The 11672-nt window shown below is 31.1% G+C and overlaps 1 protein-coding gene across 1 annotated transcript; it reads left to right on the top strand.

The window, feature by feature from the left end:
• The first annotated feature begins 3896 nt into the window (after window positions 1–3896).
• LOC149906040 (uncharacterized) lies at window positions 3897–6725 on the top strand. Its single transcript, XM_090105264.1, has 4 exons — window positions 3897–3908; window positions 4260–4307; window positions 4359–4580; window positions 4899–6725. Exons 1-4 carry the CDS (start codon window positions 3897–3899, stop codon window positions 6723–6725), a joined length of 2109 nt encoding a protein of 702 aa, XP_089961390.1.
• The last annotated feature ends 4947 nt before the right edge of the window (window positions 6726–11672 follow it).

Raw genomic sequence — 11672 nt, 5'->3', positions numbered from 1 at the left:
TTACATTTAAAATATTTTTCTACATTTTTGGTACCTGTATGATCTACGCAATAAATACCTACCTGCTGTGTATAAATATATTAAAACAATAATTCTCAGTATGAATAAAATATTGGAATCCAAAATCATATTGTTTGCAGTTTTTGGAAATAAAATGTATTCATGAAACGCAACCTTTGCGTAACCTATTCAAATTAAATTTTTCGCGAAAATACTAGAAATTCTTTTCATATGCATCCAAAATGTATTGTAATGGTCACAATTAAAAACCATACGTAGAACAATATAAAAGAAAATTGTGTTTCGACCAATAACTCAATTGAAATTATTTCATGTTTTTTGGCTTATTGGAATTGTCTCTACGCGCTAGGATTACGATAATAAGTCTTAAAAATAATAATTTTCATTTTCATACAAAAAGTCTACTCGGGTGGAGCCGGGACAAGCAGCTAGTTAAGAGTTATTAAAGTGTTACGTGGTTACATTAGTTTGTAGGTACAAATGATGTTTTAACATCCGTGTTACAATTCCCGGTACGATAAACGGAGAAACTAATAGAAACTGAAGCTACGCTGTGACACATGATTTATTGTTTCCGCTACACACGGTTCAGCTAACAATTCTGCTATTACTCGTCTTCCACCATAAATAATAATACTTCGAAATGGATCTGGTGACTTTTCATAATGCAACTTGTTTTATTTATGATTTTAAAACGTGCTGGGTTTGAAGACATATTGTGTGATTGAGATTATTTTGCTTTTCATTTTCAAAATTTAAAAACTGCATTGGAATTTTATTATACATTTTTTTTATAATTGTTTGATTCCAAATAATTAATCATTAAGCTTAATGAATTCTATAATTAATAAAGAAATTTTCCTCACTCACCACTTTACATTCTATCGCGTGTATAGTCGTTGAACTGAAAAATGTACAAGAGATTGTTTTCGTAGATGAATAAAATATTACAATGTAAACAAATGTAAGCTTTTGTAAATGTAGTTTACAAATTAAATGGTACCGGGATAAATTAATGACTCTATGGCAAGTGATTAGATCGCCCACTCTTGCAAAAATATTTCACTGAAGTTCTTTAAAAAATAATAATAATTCCATAAACATAATGAGCAATGAAGCTTTGTGTCTTAATATTTAAGTTTCCTTTTTAAATCGCATGTCAGGCGTTGTTTATGATTCATTTTATAGCTCCCCACTGAAATGTTAATTTAAAAAGAAGCCGTCGTAACCCTACTATAAAGATAAGGAAGGAGGTAAAAAGCAGGTCAAGGATAAATAATAATTCTTAAAAAGGTTAATTTCATATTTATTGTAATGAATTAATTAGGGTGAGCAGTGAGCACTCCGGATGTGACTTCCAGAATTTTTTAAATATAAAGCATTGCTTTGTTTTAAGTTCAGTGCTAAGCTTTACGATAATGTTTTTTTATTATAAACGATTTGTAAGAGTCTCTTGTCTCACTATCTATACTAGTTATTGTAAAACCATACACAAATTATGTAAAATTATATCTGAATCAAGATGTTGGTATAAACTTATATCTATACCTACGTGAATTCTTTTTTCCAATCAATATAAAAAATGCTTTTCTGTTAAAATATCTTGAAATAAGATCTTATATATAAAATTCTCGTGTCACAATGTTAGTCTGCATACTCATCCGAAACGGGTGGACCGATTCTCATGAAATTTTCTGTGCATATCGGGTAAGTCTGAGAATCGGCCAACATCTATTTTTCATATTATGTACCACGGGCGAAGCCGGGGCGGGCCGCTAGTCTTTTTATAATATTGATAACTTGCAGTTCGTAGTCCCTCATGACGTAACCTTAAGGTATGGATTATGAGTAGACGTTTCGAATTCAAACCTTTATACAGGGTGTCCCACTGTTGGTATACTAAGCTCAAAGGAGGTTATAGTTTTGCATACGCTGAGTACGCAAAAAATACTTATAAAATTCCAGACGCATTTTTTTTTCAAATATATGAATTCTTAAAACTCTATGTGTACACCCCTAACAAGCAACCCGCCCAACTTTGCCACCAGCACGTGAGCTATCGTTTAAGATTATGTTTTTATAGACAAAATGCTCATATTAGAGAAGCGGTATATGCCGGCTGCGCGAAGTCAGAGAACAAAACATGGATTTTCAGGAAAAATTTAGCAAAAAATTTTTGACGTAATTTTGTTGTTTAAGTATTTTTTTACGTGATCAGTGTATGTAAAACTACAAGTCCTTTCGCGCTTAATATACCAATAGTGGGACACCCTGTATAATATAAATGAAAATGGTGTGATATGTAAAAATCATTGAAAGGTGAAAACGAAAGATTTTATTTATTTTTCATTCAATGCACTCGAACTTGTTGTTCTCCACCCATTACCTGAATAATATTGTTCATAAATCAGTCAGATATTGTAAATAATAAGTAGGCATTACAACTAAAAAAACTCTAATTTTATATTCTGGTACGTGCCTTGTTACTTACCCATAAAGATATCGTTACCTTGATAAAACGTAGTTTCACTTTTTATGGTGAATTGATTACCGCAATATTATTACAGTAACGTCTGAAAAATGAGGAGAGTAATAAAATAGGAAAGTATTACTTACCTCAAATACCAATACGAATTAATGAATATACTTTTCTCAAAACATAGTAAAAATAAATATCCTCAGATAACATACTCGATACTGTAAAACTATTACAAACAATTGTACTTCTATTTTTCTTTTCAATTAAAAAGTAGGCGAGGCAACTGACTAGCTTTAAAGCAGCAAATGCATTTCGTAATTACAAGAGAGCGGTTCGCTGAAATTCAAATACGCTGGCTTAATGTAAATATATGTATGCTTACATTAGTTATTAACTCAGTTTCTGTTCAAACAAATATGGATCATTCCTAGAAACAAATGTAGTTCTGGTTATTAAAGTGTGCTTTTGATTTGAAAAAGCTATCGATAAAACTTTTTAGAAAGAGAGAAATGTAATACATAATATAAAATTATGAAATAGGTTAAAAACAAGTTTATCTTCGAGTTTGAATAGATATATATTTAAACATTTTTTTTAGACTAGGTTTTTAAAAAGGAAAAAATACATCATTTGTTGCTCTAGTCAATAGTCTATCTATTTAAGCCAATGTTAATCTATAATTAAAAAAAAAGTCAATGAATAAATTTTGAATAGAAGTAGATTATAGAGTCCAATTAATCTTACTTAATTTTACATTAAAATTTGAACGGCGTTTTGAATAAGATTTAATTTGCTTCTTAAATCTTAAGAAATAGCGAAAAACGATGATTCATAAAAAAATGTAGTTGTTTTTTTAAGGGCTGTTTAAATATTATTTAATTTTACTTCGATGAATTTATTAATCAATTAATAATTTTAATTTGGTTATTTTAGGTTTAATTTCATATCTTAAATTGTTAGACAGTAGCTTTTAAAAAAAACCAATAGCATTTATCCAAATTTGTGATCTAGTTTACCTCTAACCAAACTATACAACAGTCTTTATAATCCCTATTCTCATTATCATCTATAAATGAAGACTAGATCATAAATATGTCATACCAAAATTGATAAGCAATTTACGCACTATAGAAATACATAGTTATATCGTACTTATCCTTGTCCATGAAATTAGAACCATTCAATCATTCTAATGTTGACTCAATAAATTCCTCTTATGAGTCCATTAAGGTAGATATAACGCCATTATCAGGTGTTATCGTGTTATGGATTATTCGAGACAGCTAATGGTGTATCTGTCACTAAAGTTAACAAAAGCGTGCGGTTAGGCTTGCGAACAACTTGTGATTGTTTTCAACACGTGGAAGCCAAGTGTGATGGAATATTCGTCCCTAAGATGACGGCATCTGTAATAAGGTATTTCATTTATTGTTCTTATTTTTTAATAGTTGTTTGAGGATTTATTAGGTTTCCTGATAATATAACTTGATGTCAATCGTTGCGTAATCCTGAATTCCAGTCAATTTATGTTTGCGTCACTCAGCTTTCCAAGATTTAGTTATATTGAAATTATAGTGTTCTTACGTTTTGAAACTTTAATTATTTTTAACCCAGCATTTTTATTACAATTATAATACCTGTGTGTTACCCGCAGTGCTCTGCTCCTGTTGAGTGTTGATACGTGATGATATAAAGCCAATAAAAAAAAGCAATAAATGGGCTATCTAAACAGAAATAATTTTTCAAATTGGACTTGTAGTTCGTGAGATTAGCGCGTTCAAACAAACAAACTCTTTCAAGCTTTATAATATTAGTATAGATTTTCGCAAACCAATATTCTGTAAAAATAAACAATTACAGGGACGCTTCTTGTAGTCGAGGCTGGCTAAGATTGATCGTTCAAATTTTCTTCGGAATGATAATAGTGACGAGTTTCGTTTTGATTCTATTGATGGCTGTTACTTCGAGAAAACCACCTCCAAAACCCGCTTCCCGTTGCCGAGTGCGAGAGTGCTATGTTGTTTGTAAAATGGCACCTTATTTCGATGAATACGAAAGTGATATCGTGGATGCTGCTTGGGTAAAATCTTGTTATTGAAATTACCTTTCGTTTAGGAGCTTTTATTGTAGATTAAGATCTACATTTCTTTAATTTCCTTTGTACGATAACAATCTGCTTATCAATCTTTAATTAAATGTCAAATATTAGGTATATTAATTACTTGATAAAACTTTATGGGTGTTATTTATTACTAAAATTTAAGTTTATTAGTACATTATACAATAAATTAATAGCGTTATGTTATTTATGGTACAATCTGTTTTTTAGAATCGTTTCGTGTAGAGCAAGGTAAATTATTATAATTAACCGTCTAAAACGTTTAATATATTGTTACAGCAAGCAGATGCGACTTGTGAGAGCATAATATTAATTTTAAAGCAGCCGTTCTTCACAAACAATACACTGCCGCAGAATTGGCTCTCGGGAACGCGTAGCAATGTTAATGAATTGGCTATTGTCGGTGGCAATCTGAAGCACATATCACCGTGCGCTTTTATCAGCCAGTTCTCCAATAACATACAGGCGCTCATTCTAGAAAATATACAGTTAACCACATGGGGACCTGAAACCTTTGTGGGACTCTCGAGTCTTAAACAACTATATATCAAAGACTGCAAGCTTATAAATATAACAAGAAACGCTTTGCAAGCTGTCGACGACACTTTAGAATTCTTGGATATAAAAGCGAGCTTTATGTGGAATCCCGCCTATATTACTGGCTCAACGAATCTCGCTAGGCTAAAAGTTGTAGACTTTGCGATAAATCCGTTTTACAATATATTGGATAGATCAAGCTTCACGAAGTTACGGATGTGCACAACGTTGTTTTTGAATTCGTGTCGGATAACCTCGATTGGAGAAGGTGCTTTTGATTATTTGGAAAATATTAAGATATTATATTTGAATGACAATAATTTGAAAATTGTTCCGGCTGGGTTTTTCGATAAGATTCTACCACGGCAACCACGACTAGCCCTACATGATAATCCTTGGAATTGTGACTGTTCTGATTCAATGTTTAAGAGTTTATTGCCAAGAGATGTACTTATGGTGGATCCGATGTGTCGTTACCCTAACAGCTTGAATGGTTTAACATTTTCTGAATTTAATTATTATTGCATGAATAAATCAAACGGAGAATACATAACGGTCATTAAATCTGATCAAGAAGATGTAACTAATTGCGATGAAATAAATAGGACTCCTTTAAATATAAATGATATTTGTTATAAAGGCAGTCATATTATAGGAAACAAAACTCACATTATTAATCCGTATAATGGTGGTTGTTATTTAAATCTAAAACGAGTGGAGAGAGTCAGAAATTTTTGGTTGTCAATATTAAATAATTCAACTATTATTATCCATAACAATAACTGGTTAAGTCTCACATATTCAGTTCGCAGTAACCATCACTCTATGGTAGAATTGTCATCAAGCAGCAGGGCAGACCAAGGTCTACTCTGGTATAAGTCATCATGTCCTAACGAAATTTACTGTTTAAGTCGAATGCCTTCTTCTTTAAGAATATTTGACTCCAAATCGAACATTCGATATGCTTTTTGTCCCTTTGAAACAAAATCTGGAGATATACACGTTAATCAATGCGTCTCATACACTTTAGCCGATATTGATACCTATAAATACATATATAAATTCCATGGCATTATCGGATATATACTTATATCAGTAATGTGTGCTATATGTGGTGCAATTTGCATATACGCTTTAATCCATTGTAATCCACATTTATTAAGGGGCAACAAAAGAATTTTGTTTGTAAAACACAAAGAAATAAATGCCCTTATTCTTCCCCCAGATGTGCCTTTGCGTAAGAATACCTTAACTGATTGCAGTTTGACTGATGGAGAGATGAATAATATATTTTTAGTTTCAAATCAGATAGAAAGTCTATCTTCATTGGAGAGATCGTTTTCATTTAAAAGCTCTAAAAGTATGAATAGCAATGATGTGAGTTATATATCAGCTATACAACCGACGGACGAACAATTAGCTCAATGGCGGATTAGAGAAAGTTATAAAAATGTTCAATACGATTCCATAAAGTCGGATAATCTCTCTAGCATTTTTGATACAGATTCACTCACATACTATTCACTGAAAGAAATTTACGAGACACCGCTCGAAATGAGCAAGAAGTAATACATTAGTGCGTCCAACGGTTGCTAAAAGAAATAGACGATTTCATAAATCACTTGTCAGTCTATCACTGTTTTGTGAGCGTTCATTAATCATGGTATTAAGAGATAACGATTATAGTTTAGCCGGGAGTTCGTCGAGACGTATTGAAATGGTCAGTCGCGTCACGGAGGTGCTCACAAAGTGAATCGATTCGTACAGTTGTTTCCGCACGACGTGTATTGTCTTCGCCGTGAGACGTCAGATCTATTTTAATGACTAGTTCAAAACCAACTGTAGCTCCCTGAAGCGTGATTAGTGAGTATCGGTCTATTACATCTCTTGGCACTTTGACGTTTCTATTTCTTGTTATTCTATTATATAGTGTATTTAATATCTGTGGACTTTTGATATGCTATTTTTCTTTTGAATGTATTTTTAATATTTTTTATTTTATAAGAATTAAATAATGACAAAGACAACAATAATGTAAAGACTGCCAACATCAGATTGGAACGAACTACATTATTATTGGCGTCCCTTACCTGTCGACTGTGGCTCGATACTTGGCACAGATTAATTGGATTGGCAGAAAGTTTTGCAAATATATTTTTTTTTTTTTTAATTATACATGTTCTTTTATTTTCTCACCTCACTTATTGGGAACAATATGTATTTAAAATCATTTATCAAAAATAGTATAAATCAATTATTATAAATTATAGGAAATGTAACCACAAACGATAATATCTTTCTATTCACAGGAATAGTATTACTACGCGTAATTAATTTAAAACTTTATTAGCTGACTGTTTATTATATCCGATCTAAACAACGATTCGAAGATGTGCACCTGTTCTATAGATTCATTATTAGAATGTACACTACATTTTGTCTGGAAATCTATTAATAAAGCGACATTTTAAATAGTTTTATCAAAACTATATCAATATATAATAACATTAAATTAGTAGTTAGCTTTGTTCCAAAAAAAAAACAATTTCACCTCGTACATTTTCTTTGTTATGATTTCTTTATTTAATTGAAAATAATATTATTTTATTAAATAAAGAATTTTAAAGATATTGTTAGATATAGGTAACTGTGTAATGCAGTATAATTATAATCTATTCTATTATCTTATATATAAAAATGAATCGCAAAATGTGTTGGTAAGCGCATAACTCGAGAACGGCTGAACCGATTTCGATAATTCTTTTTTTATTATATTCCTTGAAGTACGAGGATGGTTTTTATGTAGAGAAAACGTAAATATGTACCACGGGCGAAGCCGGGGCGGACCGCTAGTCTTATATATAAAAATGAATCGCAAAATGTGTTGGTAAGCGCATAACTCGAGAACGGCTGAACCGATTTCGATAATTCTTTTTTTATTATATTCCTTGAAGTACGAGGATGGTTCTTATGTAAAGAAAACGTAAACATGTACCACGGGCGAAGCCGGGGCGGACCGCTAGTATATTATAAAAATGAATCGCCAAATGTGTTGCTAAGCGTAAAACTCGAGAACAGTTCGATCGATTCCGAAAATTGTACCTATCTAAACGTTTTTTTAGGCACAAGGGAGGATATTATGGAGCAAAAACTCGAAAAAAGGGGCAATAGGACAGAACAGTAGTATTATTATAGTAAGAATGATATTCAACAAAGATAAGTTAAAAGGAAAGCAATTGAAAAATAAACATTTTCGTCTTGCTCTAGCAAACATCGTTCTTACGATGTACGTATGTACAGAAATGTATTACTTTTTTAAATATTTACCCTTTCCGCTGGTTTTATTGAATCTGTTTGGTGCACTTACTATTCAATTTGAAAACGTATTATAGAATTAGCTTTTCCAGCTAACATCCTATGTACATATTTTTGTTTAGCGAATTTTTTTTAAATTGTAAAGAAATTGACAACGTTAAAAAAAATAAAATTGTAATTATTATGATAAGATGAAGATTTTTTCTCAAACGTATAACATCATATTTTTTAAATATAATAATTACTGATGTTATTAGCCATAATAAGTTTTATAATCTTTCTTAATATATGTACTATTATAAAGGCGAAAGTTTGTAAGTATGGATGTATGGATGTTTGTTACTCTTTCACGTAAAAACTACTGAACCGATTACAATGAAATTTAGCACACATATATTAGTAAATGGTAATTTGGATTAACACATAGGATAGGTTTTATCCCGGAAATCCCACGGGAACAGGAACTATGCGGGTTTTCCTTTGAAAACGCGGGCGAAGCCGCGGGCGGAAATCTAGTATTTTAATATCGTAAAAAGTTAGTGTCACTTTTTTCGATAGAGGTACATCGAACAATTTCGTTACGAAGCATGCAACAATGTACACTGTTTTGAAAACGACAGCAAAATTTATAACCAATAAGAAACGAACAATATGACTTCACCACTCCAAACTACACGTACAGTCGTAACATAATTAATTATGTAACACCTGTACAATCAATTAGATAAGAGGTTTGTCGCTGTTGTCTGGTAACCCCGGCAGTGTCGCGTGCCAAATTGTAGAAAGGAGCGTCAAGCGTGTACGACAATCGTCATCAGAAGCAGCATGTGCAACAATTATGTACACGCTTTATATGAAATGGCCAAGGTCAAGGATGAATATTTACGAAACACAGATTATATAATTCACTAATGGAGGGATGAGCAGTACTTACTGAAACCTCGTGCTTTTAATTAACTGATTTTTAGCTGAATTTTATTATTATTTATTATTTATTTATTCATTTATTCAGGAAAACATTTACAATTCTTAAATACTAGACAGTTAAAAAGAAGAAAAAAGTGGATTAGTGGATTACCGCCTTATATTCTAAATACCACTAAATATTGAGGTGTTTAATTATTATTAAAAAAAGATAGAGCCTTATAGTTATGTTCGGATGGAAATAAATATTTAAGTTACACGCATTTTGAAGAGGTGCTACGTTGTAGCACGAATTTTAGGGGCCAGTTTATCGTATCGTAACTATCGTAACTTTTTTTTTAATTTCTGTTAGTTGCTTGAACTTGATTGAAATAAGTATATTTTTATATTTCTGCAAGTTGATCTAATCGTTTTAAACCACACACAACATGTTTTTTGTTTCACAATTTTCTTAAAATGTAGTCCAACGCATTTAAATAAACATTGAAATGAATGCGATTTCAGAACATAGGAATAACGTAGCAATTTGTGTCTTTACTCATGTATAAAATGTGAGTTGCGATTGAAGCTATGAATAACTGCAGAATTCCACTCAACTCAATTTTTCCATTTCAAACTCTCGGATATCAAACGCGCTGTAGTTTGAAACCCTTCTGGCACGTAAATATTACTATTGTTTGCGCGAAAGGATATAGATAAAACTGATATGAAAATAACTTTATAACTTTTATTCTGAAAATACTCTCACCTACTGTTCTTTTTCAACTACTTTTGTTTTTTATGAAATTTGAATAATGATATGTATATGGTATGAGTACTTATTTAAATGTTTTATTTCGAAAATCACGCTGTATTCAAATATTATACAGCGGTTTGTGTTTCCATGTGAACATCTGATTGCTAATTGAGTCGTATAATATGGGGCTTATGTTATTAAAAATTGTATAGCAAACTGCATTTGCATTTACCATGTGTTTTGATTTGGAATCGAGGCTATTAATGGTACGTTCACTTGCTATTGGTAGTCCGTGGTTAATGTTATCGCTAGACCACAAAATAAATATTAGCTGGCTTTCCTAGCTTTGCATGAAAATTCCTAGCTGCATTTCTGCTACAAAACGATTCTGCTACAAACCTATTAAATTACAAGTGATTTTAGAATTTCCCTGGGAATACACTTTAGGTTCGAATTTTTTGGATTGAAGCTTATGTAGTGAATAGTGATGTATATTTTAGCAAAAGTTGGTTTAAATAGTAGTCGCCTTTAGTTTTGGATGAGATTTTATTCTATTGGACGGTAGGAGTGGTAGGTTTAGAAATTCAAAAAATAAATCGACTGTCGGATCGGATGTCGAATTGACGAAGGACACGGAAGGCTCAAGGAATTCAATTTGTCAAGCATAAAACTGATCCTCTGTATAAAAATAAAAATTTTCAATCAATCAATAGTTATAATGAAGACAGAAAATATGATGTAAGTCAGCATAATACCATTATTTCATTATATTATAGCAATGTATGTTTATTTCAGTAGAGTAATTCTATACATTCGTAGCATAATCTATTATTATAGAGGATATTATAAATCACAATTTTCAAATACCAATTCATGTATTGCATGTTCAATATTATTTAAGAAATATTTGCACTGCGGCCAATATTGCAATTATGCTTGAAACATAACTATTATTATAATGCAATTTTCAATTAAAACATCTAGTTCTATTATTAGTATGGGTTAATTCTATTTTATAAATCCAATTATGCACTGACGTTACTCATAAATAACGTCTAATAATTATTCTTCAGTAACTATTGTAATTGTTTATTAGTCGATAAGGTTTTCATTTATTTCTTGGCAAATTTCTCTCCACTTCGCGCTAAATCAATATATAGTTTAGGGTGTTGTTTAGAATATTTTTTTAAAAATTTTGATATAGGTACCTACATGAAAAATACATCTTTTTTAGATCTTAGACGTTGTTATAAAGAACCTTATAGGTTTATAAAAAATTATAAGAAGCTTTGGTTTGACACACTACGACCAACTTATTTAAATAGACTATCCCTTGTACTTCGTTAAATGAAGCATTTATACGGCTTTGTTGCCATTATCTGATGATTTTTGAAAAAGGAAATTTGTTTTTTACCCTTTAATACTTAAGTGTTTTGTATTTTCTAACTCTTTAGTTCATAAATACTAGTCAATTTGCCCTTTGAGTTCTGTATCTTGTATCAATTCCATTTCTGGACTAACTAAATTTAGAAAAACATTAT

Source organism: Colias eurytheme, chromosome 9 (assembly GCF_061535395.1).
Source record: "Colias eurytheme isolate Ceu_HAF_F1 chromosome 9, ilColEury1 Martin Lab GWU primary, whole genome shotgun sequence".
NCBI classification, from domain to species: Eukaryota; Metazoa; Arthropoda; class Insecta; order Lepidoptera; family Pieridae; genus Colias; species Colias eurytheme.
Note: the sequence above shows the minus strand (reverse complement) of the source record. Positions and strands in the feature narration are given on the sequence as shown.

What these genes read in the sequence shown, in the direction of transcription:
- LOC149906040 (XM_090105264.1), top strand. An exon ending in AAACTCTTTCAAGCTTTATA is followed by an intron (nt 4,308 to 4,358) that starts ATATTAGTATAG and finishes ATAAACAATTAC; the next exon opens with AGGGACGCTTCTTGTAGTCG. An exon ending in ATATCGTGGATGCTGCTTGG is followed by an intron (nt 4,581 to 4,898) that starts GTAAAATCTTGT and finishes ATATTGTTACAG; the next exon opens with CAAGCAGATGCGACTTGTGA.